The sequence below is a fragment of the Engystomops pustulosus genome, chromosome 7 (assembly GCF_040894005.1).
Source record: "Engystomops pustulosus chromosome 7, aEngPut4.maternal, whole genome shotgun sequence".
Taxonomy (NCBI): domain Eukaryota; kingdom Metazoa; phylum Chordata; class Amphibia; order Anura; family Leptodactylidae; genus Engystomops; species Engystomops pustulosus.
The window spans coordinates 75,848,824-75,870,437 of NC_092417.1; the positions used below are offsets into that span (position 1 = coordinate 75,848,824).

The 21,614-nt window shown below is 43.9% G+C and overlaps 1 protein-coding gene across 1 annotated transcript in view; it reads right to left on the reverse strand.

Moving 5' to 3' along the window:
* Positions 1-431: 431 nt before the first annotated feature.
* The window catches only part of CIPC (CLOCK interacting pacemaker), a 49,347-nt gene continuing 28,164 nt past the window's right edge, over positions 432-21,614 (reverse strand). The window contains exons 2-4 of the mRNA XM_072116804.1: positions 9,851-10,000; positions 3,973-4,109; positions 432-2,371 (exon numbers count right to left, since the gene is read on the reverse strand). Of these exons, the coding sequence (XP_071972905.1) occupies positions 1,628-2,371; positions 3,973-4,109; positions 9,851-9,983 (1,014 nt within the window). The 5' untranslated portion in view covers positions 9,984-10,000 and the 3' untranslated portion in view covers positions 432-1,627. The remainder of the gene's footprint in view (positions 2,372-3,972; positions 4,110-9,850; positions 10,001-21,614) is intronic.

Genomic DNA, 21,614 nt, shown 5'->3' on the forward strand with positions numbered 1-21,614 from the left:
AATACTCCCAATGTGGTGTATTCCATTGTATGCACAGTTTGTGCATTACAGTACATAGGCAGCACTAAACGCTGTCTGAAAACACAAGTGTCAGGTCATATATATATTAGGAGCACCCTCCAATCCTCCCATTTCAAACTCCCATTTCAAATTCCACATGCTCTTTTTACCATGGACTCTATTGACTGATCCAGCTCAGCTATTCTGTGCACTAGCATTTATTACTTGACTACTTTGAGCAAAGTTCTTATTGGCTGCTATGGGCTACAAAAAGTTTTTCTTTTAGAATTTTTCATAATTCTACCCCGTGATCTGAGCTGTTTTATGCCATCTTAAACGACAAGACATAAATGCTGTGTGAGAATAGTTTGCAGATATCGACCAAAGTGAAATGACTGCCTCCTGCCCATAAAAGGCCTCTATACCAAATGTTCACATTCTGAGTTACTATTTAATATTATAGCAGGATGAATATAACATACAATAGAATTATAAAACAATACAAATATAATAACTCAGATGATCTTGTTAGAAATGCATGAATTATGTTAGTCTTCACTTTTACCGGTCATACAGCAGGATTCATGACTTTTTTTTACATAGAACTCTATAGACTTTTTCACACACAAGTTGTGTCATGTTTCTTGTTGTCTTGTTTCTTCCATTTTAGGGCAGCACATGGAGGTTATTGTCACATTTTACCATTAACATGACGTAGCTCACCGTAATATCTGTAACTGTACAATAATACATTGCACCTTAACAAAATGAGGTGTGTGAGTAATAAAGTAACTATTTTCCTCCCATGAGCCTTTTAACCAAATGACCTCTTAACATTTTCTTGCCCTTCTGGTGTTGAGGATATGCATCAGTCCTACTACTGTGTAACACAGGTGAAAGTTCACAAGTTGTATAATCTATACAGAGCATGGTACTTACCAGAAAAAAGTAGACCACTAGTTAGTACAAAATATCACAGCTGAAAATATGGAAATCTACCAGTCATTTTGACTGGTATCAAATGAACCACAAGAGCTCCAGGGGGTATTACCGGGAGCAGCGCTCTGAATAAACATGCTGGATCTACCCAGCACCATAAATGGTTAATACCAGTCAAAATGACCAGTAGAAAAACATGAAAGCTACAAAAGAATAATGGAGGTAGAGGATGGGTAAGGCCGGTTATCAATACCATGTAAAGGGGGGGAATGAAGGTTATGATACCAGGTATTTGCACATCCACTGCTACGGTATGACTGTGTATAGCAATTCACAGTAAAATATGACAGTGTGTACAGACAGTTCAGCTCCGGCGTCTTCTGCTCTAGTGAAGAGACAGAACTGTAAATTCTGCCGATTGTCAAAGTCTCAGCTTGTGGCAGAGTTTTAAGAGAATAGATCTCATAAACTAGATATGTTAGTTTAATGGGAAAAAAAATATTTTCTAAATATCTAGCTCTTGCCACTGCAGATATTCATTATAGTGGTCCCGATGGTCATAGGCAGCTTTGTCTTCTGACCTTCCCGTTATTTTAGCACTACGTTCAATGGGTTTAATGCCCGATATATCTTAATACAGAAACTATCTAGGGCTCTATGTTACCAGGTAACAAAGCCTGTAACAGCATCACATATCAAGCGGTTTGTGTGACAAGTGACTTTGTGCCAGTGTGCTCTGTAACATCTGCCAGTCCTCCGGGTTATTGCTGCAGATGGCCTTGGTGTAGAGAGCCACCTGCTCCTGCAGTCTCTCTAGCTGTACTTGCGTGGCCTGGTTAAGACGCGCCAGTTCTTTAGTTTTCATAGCAATGCTCAACAGACCAGAGCTGCGTAAGATTTCCAACGTATTCTGAAACCGACGGGTTTTGTTCTGTTGCTGCTGGGCAGGAATTGATTCATCATCATTATATGAGGTAGTTTGTGAGGATGTTACCCTGGTTCCTCTATCCGTGGTCAAACTGTCATTGGTACCTGTGTCTTTTGGAGAGTTAGTCAGTCTCAGCTCACAACATGACATATCATCACTGAGCACTAAAGTCTTCTGTTCATTAGATGATGTTGCCTTTCCTTTTCCTGTGAAACACTGTAATCCAGAAGGTAACCTTTTTGCCTGCCTGTAGTGCGAGGTATCAGCCCCTCTTTTGTTTGTCTTTGGATGGGTTGAACTAGGGGAAGCTAATTGAGATGGTTGAGGAGCGATCTTGGTGTAAGAATTCAATATAGGTAAATACTTGGTGGTCTTTTTGCAGATGGGTTGAGGCTTGGTAGCAGGTACTGATGGGGGGAAAACCAGGATTTGTGAAGAAGTTGGGAGCAGCTGAAAGGAAGGGCGAACAGCCCAGGACTGAACATGTGGGTCAGGTCTGGACCCCTAGGGGGAACAAAAAAAAAAAAAAAGTCATTATAAAGAGGTGACTCAATGACTTCCTACATGTCACTAAAACTTAAAGAGAATCTGAAAAATTAACCCCCAAAACTAAATATATTTTCATAAACTGCCAAAGCATTGCTCCTATCCCTTCATTGTCCCTCTACATGCCTGTAAACCTAAGCAATAAGGTCTTAAAGCTGTATGTAAATTAACATTGATTCTCTCCCTGGTATCCAGACAGAGTCTAGCGAGTTGAGGAGGGCGTATACATACGTGCGATTCTGAGTCTCGCTTACACCTACATTCCCACTGTCATCCGGCTGTCGGCTGAATTATCACACGAATGCCTAAAACTGCCATGTGCGGAAGCAAAGCTAAGCATTAAAGCCACGCATGCGTTGACACCTACAGCGCATAGCAGCCGTAGGCATTTGTGTGATAATTCAGCTGACAGCCGGACACCAGGCAGAGAATCAATGTTAATTTTTGCCTTTTCGGAATTTTATTTGATGAAGAAAGGTTGCCCTTATGCTATAAGGACTCTATGGAAACCTGCCCGCAGCTCAATTTTTTCAAACAGCGGTGAAAGGTTCCCTTTAAACTGGCCAGGACTGCAAACTTGCAGGCACTTAAAGGGGTTTTCCCATGAAAGAAAATTTGCAAATTTCAACTCACTATTGGTATGTTTACACAATAAAGATAATTTTAACCCTTTACTTTACAATTTTACTCAGTTTTATTGCTGTTTTAGCTCCTATCACTCAGTGATGGTCATTGCAAAATTCCAGGGTGTGGACGGGGACTCTCTAAGCAGACACATTATGATCCATTTAGTTCTGTGAGCTGACAATGTGCTTAGATTATGAAGGTACAGGTTTATATACACTTTTATTTACCTTCTGAACATTGTACTAGTATCTGACATAGAAAGAGAGATGAGACGGATGAGATATGATGAGATGATGAGAGCTATGAGATGCCTATTACACACTGTCAGTTCTGCTACATATGTCCTCTCACAGTACAAGATCTCCTGTGCCTGCCTTCCCCTCCCTGGATAACTTATTTGCCTGTAGCTTGCAGCTTCTCTCTCCCCATAATGTGTTGTTTGCTGCAATATCATTAAAGGGAACCTACCACCACAATTCTACCTATAAAGGTAGAACGGGTGGTAGGTGCATGTATGGGACATGAGAATAGCCCTTTTTAGAGCTAATCCTCACGTTCCCAATGTCTTTTTGAAAACTTTATTGCCCTAATATGTAAATTTTGTAAAGCGGCTACTGGGGGGTGGAGTAGCTGGCAAGAGGCCACACGTCGCGGCTATTTCACACCCCAGTTGCTCCTCCTATCCTGAGATCCTGCGTGCCCTTGTCCAAGAAGCCAGAGTTCTGCGCATGCACAGTAGCTCCGGCCTCGGAGCTGTGGCCGCGCAGCCGCGGGCCTGCGTTCTGCACATGCAGACACTAAACACACTACAGTAAACCACTTCAGCTGTCACATTCCCTAGTGGAGGTTGGGTTCAGTCTCCAATGACACAGGCTATGCACAGGTTACATCTACATAGTAAATCACTGTAAGCCTTAATCAACCTGCCATACCTGATCTACTAGCAAATTCTTCAAGACAAGCAGAGGGTGTGGGTGCGATGGAGGACACCTCAGGGGGTTCTCGGATGATGTGGGACACTCCTCTACGTCAGTCTGCTCCACAGAACTCAGACATTCAGATGCAACATCTAAAGAACAAAGCACAAAGTGTCAGGCACAAGATATGGCAATTGAGGGGCACAGACATACAGCACAAGCACAGAGAGAAGGTTACTGCAGTACAAGAGCTGATCATCTTCACTGACAAGGCAAAGCTTTCATGGCATTTCTACTTCTGAGCATCATTCAATAGCACAAACACTAACCCTTTACGGGCCAGATCAGTTTTCATCTACTATTCTCTGTACATTTAAGAGCTTTAATGTTGGTTACCTAGTAAATGATATAAATAATTGATTGGACAAAATAAATATATAAAAATATCTCTGTTCTGGAATGAGAAAAAAACTAACAAAACAAAATTCTGTAATTATTTCTCTGGGTTATGCATGTATACCATAAAACTGTACAGTTAGAATATATGTTTATTCTGTTATATCTCCTATAATGTTCCTTCTGTTTTACCAGAAAATGGGTTTTGGAGGCTTTACGTCATCACATTTTGACACAGCATTGTTAATTGATTATCACAAAGCTCTACGAGGGCCAATTTTTTTAGTAACATTTTAGGGTACGAGCCCTGAAATAAGTCTTGTGAACCAACAGATATTGCAATTCCTGCTAAGCACCTGCACACTCGCTGTGGCCTGCAAACTTTCATGAGTAGAATTGTGCTCCAGTGCTGCCGCCCTGCTGGATGTTTTTGGCGGCACCCGAGGGGCAGGGACCTCATCATACACTGGCGCTTGAGTGCCGGCCAGGGGTCGTAATAACTTTTTTCCAGAAGAGTAATAATACATCATTTTTTGAGGAGTATTTTTAGCCGATTTTTTATACATATTTGGTCTGTCTGTACGCATTCGCCTGTTCTTCTATCATTCTGATATGTTATTTTTTTTCATTGTGTTGACCAATTATATTTTGGATTCTGGCTGTCACTATTTTTAGCCAAGGAGGAGTTGGAAATTTTCCAAAAAAATTTCTCCTCGGCTTATATCGTGTTAATAGACGGATAGAAAATTGAGACAATTATGGTACTTCAATATAATGAATCAAAGGATGCACAGCCTTTTTTGTCCTCACAAAAATTTCACAGCCCATGACCCACCCTCCCCCCTTGTCTTGATGTAATATATGAACAGGATTGATTGATTTAATACATGTATTGATTTATTATATGTATTGATTTAATATATGAACAGGATAAGGGATAGCATTGTTGATTGGTAGGGATTCAATAGTTCTCAAGAATCTGGGAGGGAAGGTCATTAATCCAACTTTTTGGGGGCTTTCCCCTACGATCCCCCCCCCCCCCCGCCCCGTTTCTCCATGAATGCCCCCCGCACTGCCTGAAAGATGGCAATCAGATGATTGCTTGTTCATTTCCCATGGTGGAAATAGTCAAAAAGTAAAAAAAAAAAAGGTTATTCAATAAATAATTAATAAAGTAATAAATCAATAAAAATGCCCATAATCCCCATAACATATAAAGAGACCTATAACGCTAAAAAAAGTCTAAATCATAACAATCCCCACAAATATAGTAACAACCCATAGAATAAAAGCAAATAATTATTGAACCCGCACGATGAACGCAGTTTAAAAAAACTGTTAAAAACCCTTCAAAAAGTATGATTTTTACCTTTTGAATCCCACAAAAAATGCAATAAAAAGTGATCAAAATCATACATACTCCAGAATGATACCGTTGCAAAGTACAACATGTCCCCCAAAAAACAAGCCATCAACCAGCTCTGTAGCAAAAAAAGGAAAAATGTTATGCTACTTGGTAGACAGCAATGCAAAAATGATATATTTTTCCCCACATTAGGTTTTATTTGGCAAATTTAGTAAAATGTCAGAAAAAATATTCATTATTCAGTTTAGAAAAAAGACGACTGAGGGGAGACCTCATTACAATGTACAAATACCTGAACGGACAGTACAAGGATCTCTCCAAAGATCTTTTTATACCTAGGCCTGTGACCAGAACAAGGGGGCATCCTCTACGCCTAGAGGAGAGGCGATTCTACCATCACCATAGACAAAGGTTCTTTACTGTAAGAGCAGTGAGACTGTGGAACTCTCTGCCGCAGGAGGTTGTTATGGCGGACTCTATGTACATGTTCAAGAGAGGCCTGGATGACTTTCTGGAGAGAAAAAATATCACGGGTTATGGGGATAAAACATTTATTTAATTCTTGAAGGTTGGACTTGATGGACTTGCGTCTCCTTCCAGCCCTATATACTATGATACTATGTCTGGTATCACTGAAAAAAGCATCTCAGTGACATGCTTTTGACATGCGTAACATGGCCCCAATAACGAAAAACCAAAAATTTTATAGCCTACAAATGGGGCCAATGAGGAAACTAAAATCCTGGCAGCTGCAGGGCGCTTCTTCCCTTCTGCGTCTCGCTGTGCGCCCATAAAACAAGTAACGGCCACATGTGGGAGGGGGGGGGGGGGTCTATGCACTCGGGAGGAATTGCAGAACAAATTCTAAGATGAGTTTTCTGTTTTTAGCTTTTGGAAATGTGTACATTTTAGGGCTAAATGAACGTATAACCGACAGAATTTGACCATTCTAAATTTCAGTTCCATTTTGCTTTCATTACTATGAAGATCTCAAGGGGTTAACAATCTTCGTAAAAGCTGTTTCTGATAGCTTGAGGGGTGCAGATTTGAAAATGGGTTGGTTATATGGGGGGTTTTGATGTTAAATATGTAAAATTTTATTCAAAACTGTCTTTATTCTCAAAATGGTCAATTCTGAAAATACGGAAAACCGATATTCGATTTGTAAGCCGCGTGACATCAAAATAAAATGTAAACATATGGGAAATGTTATTCAGCAACTTATTTAGGTGGTAAATCTATCTGCTTGAAAACGTAATGATTTAGAATTTTGAAAAATTGCTAATTTTTCAAAAAATTCATCATTTTTTTTTTTTTTTGTAAATAGAAGCAAAACTCATCAGCCAAAATTTACCACTAAAATGAAGTACATACAACATGTGAGGAAAAAAACTATTTCACAATAATTTTGATAAGTAACAGTGTTCAAAAGTTCTAACCATATAAAGCGAAGCAGGTCCTTAAGGATGAGAGGTTAAACATGAGACTTTTGTGCAACTTTACAGACAAAAAAACAAACAAACAACACAAAACTAGACATGTTTCCAGACTAAATGTCCTCCAGGTGTGCTATGTCAGGCCTCCCCCAATTTGGTATGTGGCCCCATATCCACAGATCCCCTGTAGCAGGGATCCACAATTTCCTTTAGCTTTTTACACAAACAATGCTTTTAAAATTGTGCAAATCACCTGAGGGGCTCCAGGCTCCGTAAACATTTATGGAGCCTAGAGCCCCTCAGGCTGATTCGCATAATTTTTAAAGCCTTTTTTAAAAACTAGGCCATAGGAAGCTTGATGAAAAGTGGATCCTGCTAGATGGGGCACACACCAGTAGGGCCGGCGTCAGCACCCCTCTCATTGCCCTGCAGCCGGCCCGTGCCGGGTGCTGGCACCGCAAAGCGGCGCTCCGCTTGCCGAAAGACGCTGCCGTGTGGTGTAATCCTCATCCCCAGCAGCCTGGCTGGGTGCTAGCGCCATAAAGTGGCGCGCGGTATGCTGCAGGATGCTGCGTGTGAAGTGCTGTGCGGCTGCCGGCAGGAGGAGGAAGACAACGAATTGGAAGCTCCGGATCTGAGTAGAAGACTGTGGTGAGTACTATTCTTTTATTTTAAATGTCACATTTACTAGTCCTTGGGGATGAGAAGGAGCTGTATATAATGAATGGGGGGGGCGTGAGGAGGGGACTGTATATAATGAATGGGGGCATGAGGAGGGGGCTGCATATAATGGGCGATGTGGGGGATGCATATAATTCATGTGGGGCTGCATATAATTAAACTATGGGTGGTGAGAGGGGCCTGGGCTGTATATAATTAATTCATGGGGGGCTGCATATAATTAATTTATGAGGGTGAAGAGGCTGTATAAAATGAATCCATGCTGCTATGCCAGTTTACTGCATAGGGGCCCACTGAGGCTTTGTCGCCCAAGGGCCCACTGAAACCTGGAGCCAGCCCTGGGTGCCCCTGTGTAGCTGTGCCGCCGCGCCCCCATGTTTCGGCCTCCATACTTACGTCGGCGATCCGCCCACCTTCTGTAGCTCCTGCATTGCGCGGCCCATGTCAGGTCGCGTAAGTCACGTGACCAGAGGCGCGTGGTGCAACCTGGAGGAGCCGAGCCGCCATTAGGAATGAAGGTACACGGAAGAAGACATCACCGGAGGGCAAGTATATAAGGTTATTATTTGTATAGGGAAGGCAGCTAGGGTCTTTTTTTATTAGTAAAGGGAGGCCCTTGGGGCTTTTTATTAGTTAAGGGGGGCCTCTAGGGCCTTTTAATTAGTAAAGGGAGGCCGCTAGGGACTTTTTATTAGTAAAGAGAGGCCCTAGGGGCTTTTTATTAGTAAAAGGAGGCAGCTAGGAGCTTTTTATTAGTAAAGGGAGGCAGCTAGGGGCTTTTTATTAGTAAAGGGAGGCAGCTAGGGGCTTTTTATTAGTAAAGGGAGGCAGCTAGGGGCTTTTTATTAGTAAAGGGAGGCAGCTAGGGGCTTTTTATTAGTAAAGGGAGGCAGCTAGGGGCTTTTTATTAGTAAAGGGAGGCAGCTAGGGGCTTTTTATTAGTAAAGGGAGGCAGCTAGGGGCTTTTTATTAGTAAAAGGAGGCAGCTAGGTGCTTTTTATTAGTAAAGGGAGGCCCTAGGAGCTTTTTATTAGTAAAGGGAGGCAGCTAGGAGCTTTTTATTAGTAAAGGGAGGCAGCTAGGGGCTTTTTATTAGTAAAGGGAGGCCGCTAGGGGCTTTTTATTAGGAAAGGGAGGCCGCTAGGGGCTTTTTATCAGGAAAGGGAGGCCGCTAGGGGCTTTTTATCAGGAAAGGGAGGCCGCTAGGGGCTTTTTATCAGGAAAGGGAGGCCGCTAGGGGCTTTTTATCAGGAAAGGGAGGATATCCCTTTTGTGTTCATCAAAACAGGCCCAGGTTTCACACTGAGTGAGTAAAATAAATTTAGAATCTATATTATTAACTATATGTATAATATGACTGTGTTAGTGTCATTTTGTGCTATTTTGGTTGGTGGTGTGCCCCAGGATTTTCTAAGTAGAAAAAGTGTGCTGCGGCTCAAAAAAGGTTGAAAATCACTGACATAAACAATACATGGTATCACACATATACCATATGAAATGTGGGAGAAAAGACTATTCATATTCTTTGAAAATAGGAGCAAGACACAGAGAGTAGCTCAGCTACTGCGTAACTCATAATAAGAATGACATCCCAGAGAAGGCAGCCATAAAACTTTACTGTCAGCAAATCCTTGTCTGAACCATGGTCTGAAGATCTGGTCATAGCTCCTACAACACAACATCATCTCTATCACACAACAACCCCTAACCAAATAGGCTTTAATTTTTCACACCACTTTCTGCTGACCAGCCTACAAGTGGGCAGAGGGGTCCTCAATGTGCCATGCTCTGCCAACCCTCTCTGCAGTGTCCCCAAAAATAGGAGAGGCAAAATCCTTAGCCTAAAAATGCTACAATCTCCCCTCCAAATATATAGACAAGTGTCCTAAACCAACTGTATGCATGTAAATGTTCAAAGAGTTTATATAAATTATGCCAAATGTCATGTCCCCCCCCCAGCATCACTACACAAGATAAGATTTGTTGTAAAGATGACCCCCTTTTTATGTGGCACCTGAATATCCCGAGTCCTTGTCAGATTCTGGAGCTGAAGGTGCGTTTCTAGGCCGATTCTTGTAAGTTGTCCCTTGACTTGACCTTGGTGGCGGTTTCTTCTTAGTGGGAGAGCCTGGTTGGCGTTTCTCCATGTTTGAAGAGTGACTTCCTGGGGAGACAATAGATAATATAATACCTGAACTATAAAAAAAATTAAACTTCATAAACATTTTTTTTTGAGGATTGAAGAGCCGAAGAGTTAATGCAAACTTCTCCAGTGGATTTTCCGCACAGAGACATGCATGGCAGAAATGCAATGGAATACAATGCTTTGGAAAGAAAATGTTGTTACAAATTGTTATGCAGTGTCGAGGGCATGGTGCACAGATGCTCCTTCGGCTGTAAAGAATAAAAAGTGTTTAAACCGCGATACACCTTACATCTAACACTTCAAGTGGTAGGTTTCTTTTAAATTGGTTTGATAACATATCCAGATCAGATTTGCTGCAGGAAACTGGCATGCTATAGGTTTTAAAGGAAATCTATCATGAAAACTAAACATGATAAATCAGAGGCATTTACTCATAGGTTCTTTCTTCTAAAATAGACCTTTAAATTATGCGAATGTTCCCAGCACTCCTCGGAGCAGTAGATTCACATTCTGTTACAGTTTGCAAGGAGTACATCCTCCTCCCACCTTGTGCTGAAACGTCTTGTGGGCAGAAACAGGGGTGAAGTGCTGAGGGGGCAGGGCGGGACAGTTTAACAGCCTGTGAAGCTACAGCACGGAGGGGCTCCTGTAACATCTCCAGGTGCCCATCAGGCTCATTAGCAAAATTTTAAAAGTTAGTTTTTATAAGGAAGGAGACCATGGATAACAAATATAAGAAAAATATCACAGTCACGGGGCATGGAACTTTGAGCATATATCACTGGTTTATCATTCCTGATAAAGTAGATTTCCTTTAAATTTCCAAAACATTTGAAGCAGATTTTTTAACACAAACAGTGGATTCTATGTAAGAAAAGAAAGATTGGTGCACTTAACTCCAAGGAGCCATATCAACACTGCTATATAATAAATTGCTATGTATGCTCATAGCACATAGAGGAGCCAGCAGCAGCACGCACACAGTGGAGGCCGCAGCAGCACGCACACAGTGGAGGCCGCAGCAGCACGCACACAGTGGAGGCCGCAGCAGCACGCACACAGTGGAGGCCGCAGCAGCACGCACACAGTGGAGGCCGCAGCAGGACGCACACAGTGGAGGCCGCAGCAGGACGCACACAGTGGAGGCCGCAGCAGGACGCACACAGTGGAGGCCGCAGCAGGACGCACACAGTGGAGGCCGCAGCAGGACGCACACAGTGGAGGCCGCAGCAGGACGCACACAGTGGAGGCCGCAGCAGGACGCACACAGTGGAGGCCGCAGCAGGACGCACACAGAGGAGCCTGCAGCAGGACGCACATAGAGGTGCCAGCAGCAGGAGTGTCACATCATTATACAAGCTGTCAGTCAAGCACTCATGTGCCTCCCACTCATGAATAAGCTGGACAGCTGAATAGGATAATAATGTATTAGACCTTTTTTGCATACAGCTTTAGTACCTGATTGTTTAACTTCCTTAGCGCTCCGCGCCGTAGCTGTACTGCGTGGGCCATTGCGATTAGCGCTCAGCGCCGCACGGCTACAGCGCGGAGGCGATGACGGTTCGGCTCTCCACCAGAGCCGAGCCGCCATCGGGGGTTGTGGGGTGTCAGTGGTAATCTGCATGTGCATAGGCTGACACTGCCAATACCCTGCAATACATCAGTATTGCAGAGTATTATCATGAACAAGCAATCAGATGATTGCCTGTTCATGTCCCGTGGTGGAAATTAAAAAAAGTAAAAAAAAAAAAAAAAAAGTTTAATAAAAAATAAAGCAATAAATCAATAAAAATGTCCATAAGCCCCATAACAGAAATAGAACGCTAAAAAGTCTAAACCATAACACAAACCCCACATATATAGTATCACCGCGTCCGTAACAATCCGTAGAATAAAATTAATTATTGAACTTTAAAAACCTGCCAAAAATTATGATTTTTACCTATTGAATCCCACAAAAAATTCAATGCAATCAACAAAACATTTGTACTCCTGAATGATACTGTTGCAAAGTACAACAAGGCCCCCAAAAAACAAGCCATCAACCAGCTCTGTAGCCAAAAAAGTTAAAATGTTATGCCACTTGGAAGACAGCAATGCCAAAATGATAGCCATAATCGTATCAATCCATAGAATAAAGATAACATGATTATTAGGTTATACTGTGAACACGAAAAAAAAAAATCCAGTACAGAATTGCTTTTCTAGTACCAAATATTTCAATAATTGGGGATACCAACCCCAAAATGGTAACACTGGAAAAAGCATCTCATCCCACAAAAAAAATGCCATCACATGGCCCCAATAACGAAAAAGCAAAAATTTTATAGTCTGTGAAATGGGCCAATGAGGAGACTAAAATCCTGGCAGCTGCAGGTCCTTCCTTCCTTTCTGCGCCTCGCCGTGGGCCCATAAAATAAGTTACGGCCACATGTGGGGGGGGGGGGAGGGGTCTGTACTCGGGAGAAATTGCAGAACAAATTGTATGGTGGGTTTTCTCTTTATCTTTTGGAAATGTGTAAATTATAGCGCTAAATGAACATATAACTCTCTATATATAATTCTATTTGTAAGCCACGTGACATCAAAATAAATTATCCAGACATTTCAAAAATTATGAAAATGTAAAGTAGAGATATGGGAAATGTTATTCAGCAACTTATTTAGGTGGTTAATCGATCTGCCTGAAAACGCAATGATTTCGAATTTAAAATAAAATTATAATTTCTTTTTTTTGTAAATAAATGTAAAACTTATCAGCCAACATTTACCACTAAAATGAAGTACAACATGTGGGGAAAAAATAATCTCAGAATCGCTTTGATAAGTAACAGTGTTCAAAAGTTATAACCATTTAAAGAGACGCAGGTCAGAATCCAAAAAATGGGGCTGAGCCTTAAGTTGTAAAATGGCTGCGTCCTAAAGGGGTTAAGTTTACAGGCATGTAGAGGGACAATGTAGGGATAGAGGCAATGCTTTCTAATGGCAGTTTTACAAAAATATATTTAGTTATGGCGGTTAATTTGCCTGAAAGGTTCTCTTTAATTTACTAACTGAGAAAAATTAGAAATGTGCTCTCCTGAAAGGGTAAATTATTTGGATTACCGTATATACTCGAGTATAAGCCGAGACCCCTAATTTTACCACCAAAAACTGGGAAAAACTATTGACTCAAGTATAAGCCGAGGGTGGGAAATGAATTGGTCACAGACCTCCCCCATTATATAGCCAGCAAGCCCCCAGTAGTATATAGTCAGCAAGCTCCCAGTAGTATACAGCTAGCCAGCCCCTAGCAGCATACAGCCAGCCAGCCTGCCCCCATGTAGTATACAGCCAGCCAGCCTGCCCCCATGTAGCATACAGCAAGCCAGCCTGCCCCCATGTAGCATACAGCAAGCCAGCCTGCCCCCATGTAGCATACAGCCTGCCAGCCCCCATGTAGTATACAGCCGGCCCCCACAGCACTTAAATAAAATAAACTCATATACTCACCCTCTGATGTCCCCTTGTCCGGTCTTCTTTCTTCTCTGCGGCTCCTCTTCTTTCTTCTGTCATGGACGCGGCCATGTTTTCTTCTAGCAGGTGCATCTATGACGCGACCACTGCTGACGTCATAGTATGCGCGGCCAGCAAGAAAACATGACAGAAGCAAGAAGAAAGAAGACCGGACGAGCTGACATCGGAGGGTGAGTATATGAGTTTATTTTATTTTAAGTGGGTACATTTTTTTGTAATAGACTCTTTTTGTGCTGAAAAACTCGGCTTATACACAAGTATTTACGGTAATTTGATGAATCACAGAGCCCTACATGCATACATGAGATTTACATCACTGTATTACATTACTGCATTATGCAGCTGATGCCCTAAGAGAAATATCCAAGGGTTTTAGGATTATACAAGAAGTCCCCAGGTTCCGCACAAGGTTCTGTAGGTTTGTTCTCAAGTTGAATTTGTATGCAATCCGGAACCTTATACTGTATAATTGTAACATCAGTCTTGCTTTCACACGATGCGTTGCCTTTTTTGATGCACTCCAAAGGCTTCAGCCTTGATCACATACTGAGGTTACATTGCGTTTACACTGTATATGGTAAAATGAAATGTTACAGGTGTTACGCATCAAAAAACATGACGTAACGCTTTTGTGTGAACGCGTCCTGAATGTGCAGTGCCACTATGTATGATGATGATTGGGAGTAAGGAGGCAGGATTGGCACACACAATGCTTGGAGTGAGCAACACAACTGATGGTCCCAACCCCATTCATAAGGCAAGAAATGCCACTTATTACACCTGACAGGACACACCTGTGATGTGAAAAGCTTTTCTGGTGACTACCTCTTAAGTCTCATCAAGAGAGTGTGCAAAGCAGTAATCAAAGCAAAAGGTGGCTACTCTGAAGTAGCTAGAATATAAGACATATTTTCATTTGTTTCACACTTTTTTGTTAAGTATATAATTCCACATGTATTAAAACTTTTGATGCTTTTTAGTGTGAATCTACAATTTTTATAGTCATGAAAATACAGAAGAATGAGAAGGTGTGTCCAAACGTTTGGTCTGTACATGATAATATCCCCAACACCCTACATATACATTTTATCCCAGACACTATATTATACACCACAGATTCATAGTATACATAATATACACATCATGCAGACTGAGATATCCCTTACATTATACCAGTTATTTATAAATTGTAACATAGCACATATTACAGTACACATCACATATAAATGATAGTATCTCAGACTTTATGTACCATGCACCAGCAGATGTGTTGATCAACCAAATTGTCTTCATTGTTATTACATTGCATATAGACAATACGGAGTAAAAACATATTATAATATAACTATTTAATTAAAAAGAACAAGCACTCCCTACCCTCACAACATAGAGTCACCTTAAGGCAAACAAGCATAAAATAAGCATCAATTCACACTCTGCCTCAAGTCTTGTATAATAAAAGCCATTATCCAGTGAACATTTCCGTGTAGTAGCGGGAGGGTAGCACATGGCCATGGCCTGTCCAGCAGGCTTCCTCATGGGATACCACAGACATACTAATTCGTACCTTATATATGTTAGTCAGCCCTGGTGACACTACAACTCAGGAGGCCACTTCCTGTCTGGAAAACACTCCCCTATGATGATGCCCATGATAAAATTAGTCATGTGCTCCAAAGCTACGAATCCAGAACACTCCCGGAAGTGAGTCATTCCCAGCATGCTGTGTGTGCGTGTCACGGAGTAGGAAGTAAAGTGTAGGTGCATTCCAAATCGAATATCCTTACAACCAATCCTAAATATTGTGTGGGTGCTGGTTACCACCACTAGAGGCCACTGACACACCAACAAATGTCATCATAGAACTACTGTAACAATTCATGAAAGTAAAGTGTTATTGTATGTTAATAAAAATGTAGTAACCTAACAATAAGACAACATACTAACAATTATATATATAGCAGGCACATTTTTAAAAACGCTGCGATTATGCATCAATATTCGATCTTCAGAATATGTAAGCACATATAATAGTTGTCTGATACATCAGCCTCTGTTGAATATGGATGAAAACAATTACTACACTCCAGGGGCGGACTGGGAATTTAAAATGGCCCTGGAAAAAACTGTAAAAGTGGCCCCATTTTATGGGCGGGGTCAAAACAAGTGGGTGTGGTCAGATAATGTGGGTGGGGTTATAACAGACAAATTGTTGGTAGATGGCCTTAACGCAAAACAAGAACATCTTTTACTAGTAAGTGAATCTGATGTGCAAAGAATGTGACCTGTCGATCAGTAAATGATGCAAACACATGACCCGATAAGCCTTATATACCTTTCCCCTATGTACAGGAATATAACTACTATAATACTGCCCCCTATGTACAAAAATATAACTACTATAATACTGCCCCCTATGTACAGGAATGTAACTACTATAATACTGCCCCTATGTACAAGAATATAACTACTATAATACTGCCCCCTATGTACAAGAATATAACTACTATAATACTGCCCCCCCTATGTACAGGAATATAACTACTATAATACTGCCCCCTATGTACAAGAATATAACTACTATAATATTGCCGCCTATGTACAAGAATATAACTACTATAATACTGCCCCCTATGTACAAGAATATAACTACTATAATACTGCCCCCTGTGTACAAGAATATAACTACTATAATACTGCCCCCTGTGTACAAGAATATAACTACTATAATACTGCCCCTATGTACAAGAATATAACTACTATAATACTGCCCCCTATGTACAAGAATATAACTACTATAATACTGCCCCTATGTACAAGAATATAACTACTATAATACTGCCCCCTATGTACAAGAATATAACTACTATAATACTACATATATACACAGAAGCGAACATGCAAAAAATCAGTATTTATCATATACAGCTACAGAAAACACATGAGATCCTCACCTATTGCATCCAGTGATATCAGGTGACGTCTCCTCTGATTGTACTCGTTCCTCATCTTCTCCATTAGTTCCACCATCACCTTGTTTCTTCTTCCAGGTACACAGCTTTCCTGCAGAGTTTACCACACAGACGTCTTATGTTCTGCACTTTCCCATTGTCCCTTCTTCTGCTACCACCAATACTGTGCCCCAAATACTGTAATAGAGCCCCCTACAATATTAGTGCCCCATAATGTAAGGATAATGTATTTCTTCTTTCTCACCTTTAACCTCCTTAACCCCCCACTTCCACCCCAGTATTGATAGAGCTCCGACTATGACCCAGGTGTAATAATAATGGCCCCGGCCTACCCCAGTCATAAAATTAATGCCCCCAGCCTGCCCCAGACACAGAATCAATGCCACAGACTGCCCCAGACATAAATTGAATGGCCCCAGCCTTCCCCAGTCATAAAATTAATGCCCCCAGCCTACCCCAGACATAGAATTTATGCCCCCAGCCCGCCCCAGACATAGAATTAATGGCCCCAGCCTACCCCAGACATAGAATTAATGGCCACAGCCTACCCCAGACATAGAATTAATGGCCCCAGCCCGCCCCAGACATATAATGAATGGCCCCAGCCTACCCCAGACATAAAATTAATGGCCCCAGCCTGCCCCAGACATAGAACTAATGGCCCCAGCCTGCCCCAGACATAGAACTAATGGCCCCAGCCTACCCCAGACATGGAATTAATGGCCCCAGCCCGCCCCAGACATATAATTAATGGCCCCAGCCTACCCCAGACATAAAATTAATGGCCCCAGCCTGCCCCAGACATAGAACTAATGGCCCCAGCCTGCCCCAGACATAGAACTAATGGCCCCAGCCCGCCGCAGACATAGAATTAATGGCACCCGCCTGCCCCAGACATAGAATAATGGCCCTAACCTGCCCCAGACATAGAATAATGCCCCCGCCAGCCCAAGATATAGGATAATGCCCCCGACATATAATTAATGCCCCCTGCCAGCTCCAGATATACAATAATGCCCCCACCATATAATTGATGCCCCTTGCCAGCCCCAGATGTAGAATTAATGCCCCCTGCTAGTCCTAGATATACAATAATGCCCCCCGCCCCAGACATATAATTTATGCCCCTGCCCCAGACATATAATTTATGCCCCTGCCCCCAGACATATAATTTATGCCCCCTGCCAGCCCTAGATATACAATAATGCCCCCTGCCCCAGACATATAATTAATCCCCCCCCCCGCCCCAGACATATAATTTATGCCCCCTACCAGCCCCAGATATAGAATAATGCCCTCCCCCCGCCCCAGACATATAATGTATGCCCCCTGCCAGCCCTAGATATACAATAATGCCCCCTGCCCCAGACATATAATTAATGCCCCCCCTGTCCCAGACATATAATTTATGCCCCCTACCAGCCCCAGATATAGAATAATGCCCTCCCCCCGCCCCAGACATATAATGTATGCCCCCTGCGAGCCCTAGATATACAATAATGCCCCTTGCCCCAGACATATAATTAATGCCCCCCCCCCCCGCCCCAGATATAGAATAATGCCCTCCCCCCGCCCCAGACATATAATTTATGAACCCTGCCAGCCCTAATGCCCCCCGCCCCAGACCTATAATTTATGCCCCCTGCCAGCCTTAATGCACCCCCCTCCCGCCCCAGAAATAATAATTGTCCCATTCTATCATTAAAAACAAAACATCATACTCACCCTTTTAAGCACAGGTTTCTTCCCTCGGTCTTCTGTGGCTTGGTGTAGAGGCGCGGGATAGTGACGTCACTGCTCCACGCCTCTTACACCAAGCCGCGGAGCTGCAGGGAGGGCCGGACAGCTGACATGGTAAGTGCCAGCCTCCTCCACGCTACACAGGTCGCGCAATGACGTCAATTGCGCGACCTGTGTAGCTGCCCGTTATACACAGACGCAGAAGCAGCGGTGCTGCGCTGCGTCTGTGTACTAATCAATAGTACCTGCATCGAACGATCGTACGATGCAGGTACTATAGATTAGATGAAAAGTTGTAGGGAGGGAGTGCGGACCGGCCCCGCACCAGCTCCGGACCGGCCCCACACCGGCCCAGGACCGACCGGCCCACCGGGAAAATTCCCGGTGGGTACAATGGCCAGTCCGTCCCTGCTACACTCTGAAAACTGCCAAAACTGAGATGATACATTACTGGAAAAAATGTTTAAAAAATACATCATTGGTTTTTTTCACTCTACATCCAATCATACAATACAGGGGTACAATCATAGGAGATAAAATATGTTGCATACACCTAATCGACATTGCCCTACGTAATATAACTATATATGCAGTGGGCACATTATGGCTACCCAAACCTTAATCCGGATTCAACATGAATCTATAATTAAAAGTTCACTGCATTCCAGATATTGAACACATGTGAACTTATTTACTAAGGGTCCGCGGACCGCACTATCGTCGGAAGTATTCAGCTGATTTCCATTTTGCGCCACATTTAGCAGGTGTTTTTGGCGCACGCGATCGAATATTGGCTCATCGACAACGGCTTTCATGCGACAAAACAGGGGACGGGCCATCGGATGATACGACTGATTCGGACTAAGCGCAGGATTTAACATTGAAATTGTGTCGCAAGCCAAGAACTTACATGCACCGGGAAGAAGAAGGTGAACCTGAGGCGGACCTGAGCAGGGAAGCGACACATGCAGGATATCCGCATGTTGACGTTGACAGGTAACCTAAAAAGCAAGACAGCAAATCTTTGAGATGGAGATGGAGTCGGCCACAAGAGCAGGGGAAGACACTTGTTGAAAGAAGCGGTTCAGGATGACAGGCTTGAGCAGGAAGACATGTTAGGAGTCCAGGATGTGCATGGTGGGAGGAAGGCGCAGCTTGTAGGACATCAGATTGATGTGCAACACCCTCGCGGACGCGTGTGTGGCCGGCAACGAAGAGGGTTAATTGGCCATCTTGGATTTCGGCGCAGGCCGCGTCTGAAGCCTGCCAGCAGCGTGCGCCTCATCCGGAGTTCCGGCGCACGTGTCCTGCGACTGAAGGAGAACATCGCTGAGCATCACCGAGCCCCTGCTGCCTGCCGGACATCGGGAACGGAGTCCTTCATGCACCGGAGCTGTCCTGTCACCGCGGCTGATCCTGAGTGAGTACCGCTGGGGAAGTTAAAGGGGGGTAGAGATTGTTTCCGACGCTAGGTTATTGGCTCACCTCCCAGGGAATAGTGACTGTGTCTTAAAGTGCCCACGTCCCATTCTAGCCATCGCCCATAGCAACGGACATTGTGTAACCCTACAGACTTCCCTCAGCTAGGCCAGTCATGTCTGCCCAGGACGAAGATACGGGACTGGAGCTGGTCCCGTCCCCTGGTCCCTCCTCAGGGTACTGGAGCACGTTAAGCCCTCCAGAGAGTCCTTTCACCCCTGCTACAGCCAGGGTCCCTGGGACCCCCACCATGATGCCTCTGACCAGAGGTCGCATTAACGCCTCACCACGCGTAAAGTTAATTGGCACGCGTAAAGTTACGCTTGGCAATTATTCCCGGTAGCGCGCAGGCTGAGCGGTTCAGCGCGCGCTGCAAATGAGTTAAATGTCAGTAGCGCGATCACAGCGCGCGCTGGACCGCTCAGCGGGACACGTGACTGGGGGCGGGCCGGAGTGAGAGCACCCGCCCCAGGGGAGACATGTGGGCAGTGGTGTACTGTCCGCGGTCGCCATTGAGACCGGGCCCATCAGAAGGGGGGGCGGGGCTGTCACCAATGCCGCTCTTTCCCCAGCTCTCCGCTATCCCCTGACCCCCTCCCCCCTCGTCCGCTGCTTGGCTCCTCCGCTCCCCTCGGCTTCTCTGCTTCCCGGCTCCTGCGCCCGAATGCGACAGACAGCCGACTGTAAGTCCCTCTATGTATGTGCTGTGTGTATGTGTTGTGCATGTGCTGTGTTGTGTCTGTGTGTGTGCTGTGGTGTGTGTGTGTGCTGTGTTGTGTATATGGTGTGTGTGCACCCTGTGAGTGTATGTGCTGTGTGAGAGTATGGGCTGTTTGTGCATGGTATGTGCAGTTGCACTGTGAGTGTACGGTGTGTGTGCACTGTGCGTGTATGAATATGCTGTGTGAGTGTATGGCGTGTGCGGGTGTGTGTGCACTGTGAGTGTATGAATATGCTGTGTGAGTGAATGGCGTGTGCGGGTGTGTGTGCACTGTGAGTGTATGAATATGCTGTGTGAGTGTATGGCGTGTGCGGGTGTGTGTGCACTGTGAGTGTATGAATATGCTGTGTGAGTGTATGGCGTGTGCGGGTGTGTGTGCACTGTGAGTGTATGAATATGCTGTGTGAGTGTATGGTGTGTGTGCACTGTGAGTGTATGAATATGCTGTGTGAGTGTATGGTGTGTGCGGGTGTGTGTGCACTGTGTGTGTATGAATATGCTGTGTGAGTGTATGGTGTGTGTGCACTGTGAGTGTATGAATATGCTGTGTGAGTGTATGGTGTGTGCGGGTGTGTGTGCACTGTCAGTGTATGAATATGCTGTGTGAGTGTATGGTGTGTGTGCACTGTGAGTGTATGAATATACTGTGTGAGTGTATGGTGTGTGCGGGTGTGTGTGCACTGTGCGTGTAAGAATATGCTGTGTGAGTGTATGGTGTGTGTGTGCACTGTGAGTGTATGAATATGCTGTGTGAGTGTATGGTGTGTGCGGGTGTGTGTGCACTGTGCGTGTATGAATATGCTGTGTGAGTGTATGGTGTGTGTGCACTGTGCGTGTATGAATATGCTGTGTGAGTGTATGGTGTGTGTGCACTGTGAGTGTATGAATATGCTGTGTGAGTGTATGGTGTGTGCGGGTGTGTGTGCACTGTGCGTGTATGAATATGCTGTGTGAGTGTATGGTGCGTGTGCACTGTGAGTGTATGAATATGCTGTGTGAGTGTATGGTGTGTGCGGGTGTGTGTGCGCTGTGAGTGTATGAATATGCTGTGTGAGTGTATGGTGTGTGTGCACTGTGAGTGTATGAATATGCCGTGTGAGTGTATGGCGTGTGCGGGTGTGTGTGCACTGTGAGTGTATGAATATGAATATGTGTGTTTATGCTGTACGTATGCGTATTTGTTTTGTGTATGCAGCGTGTCTGT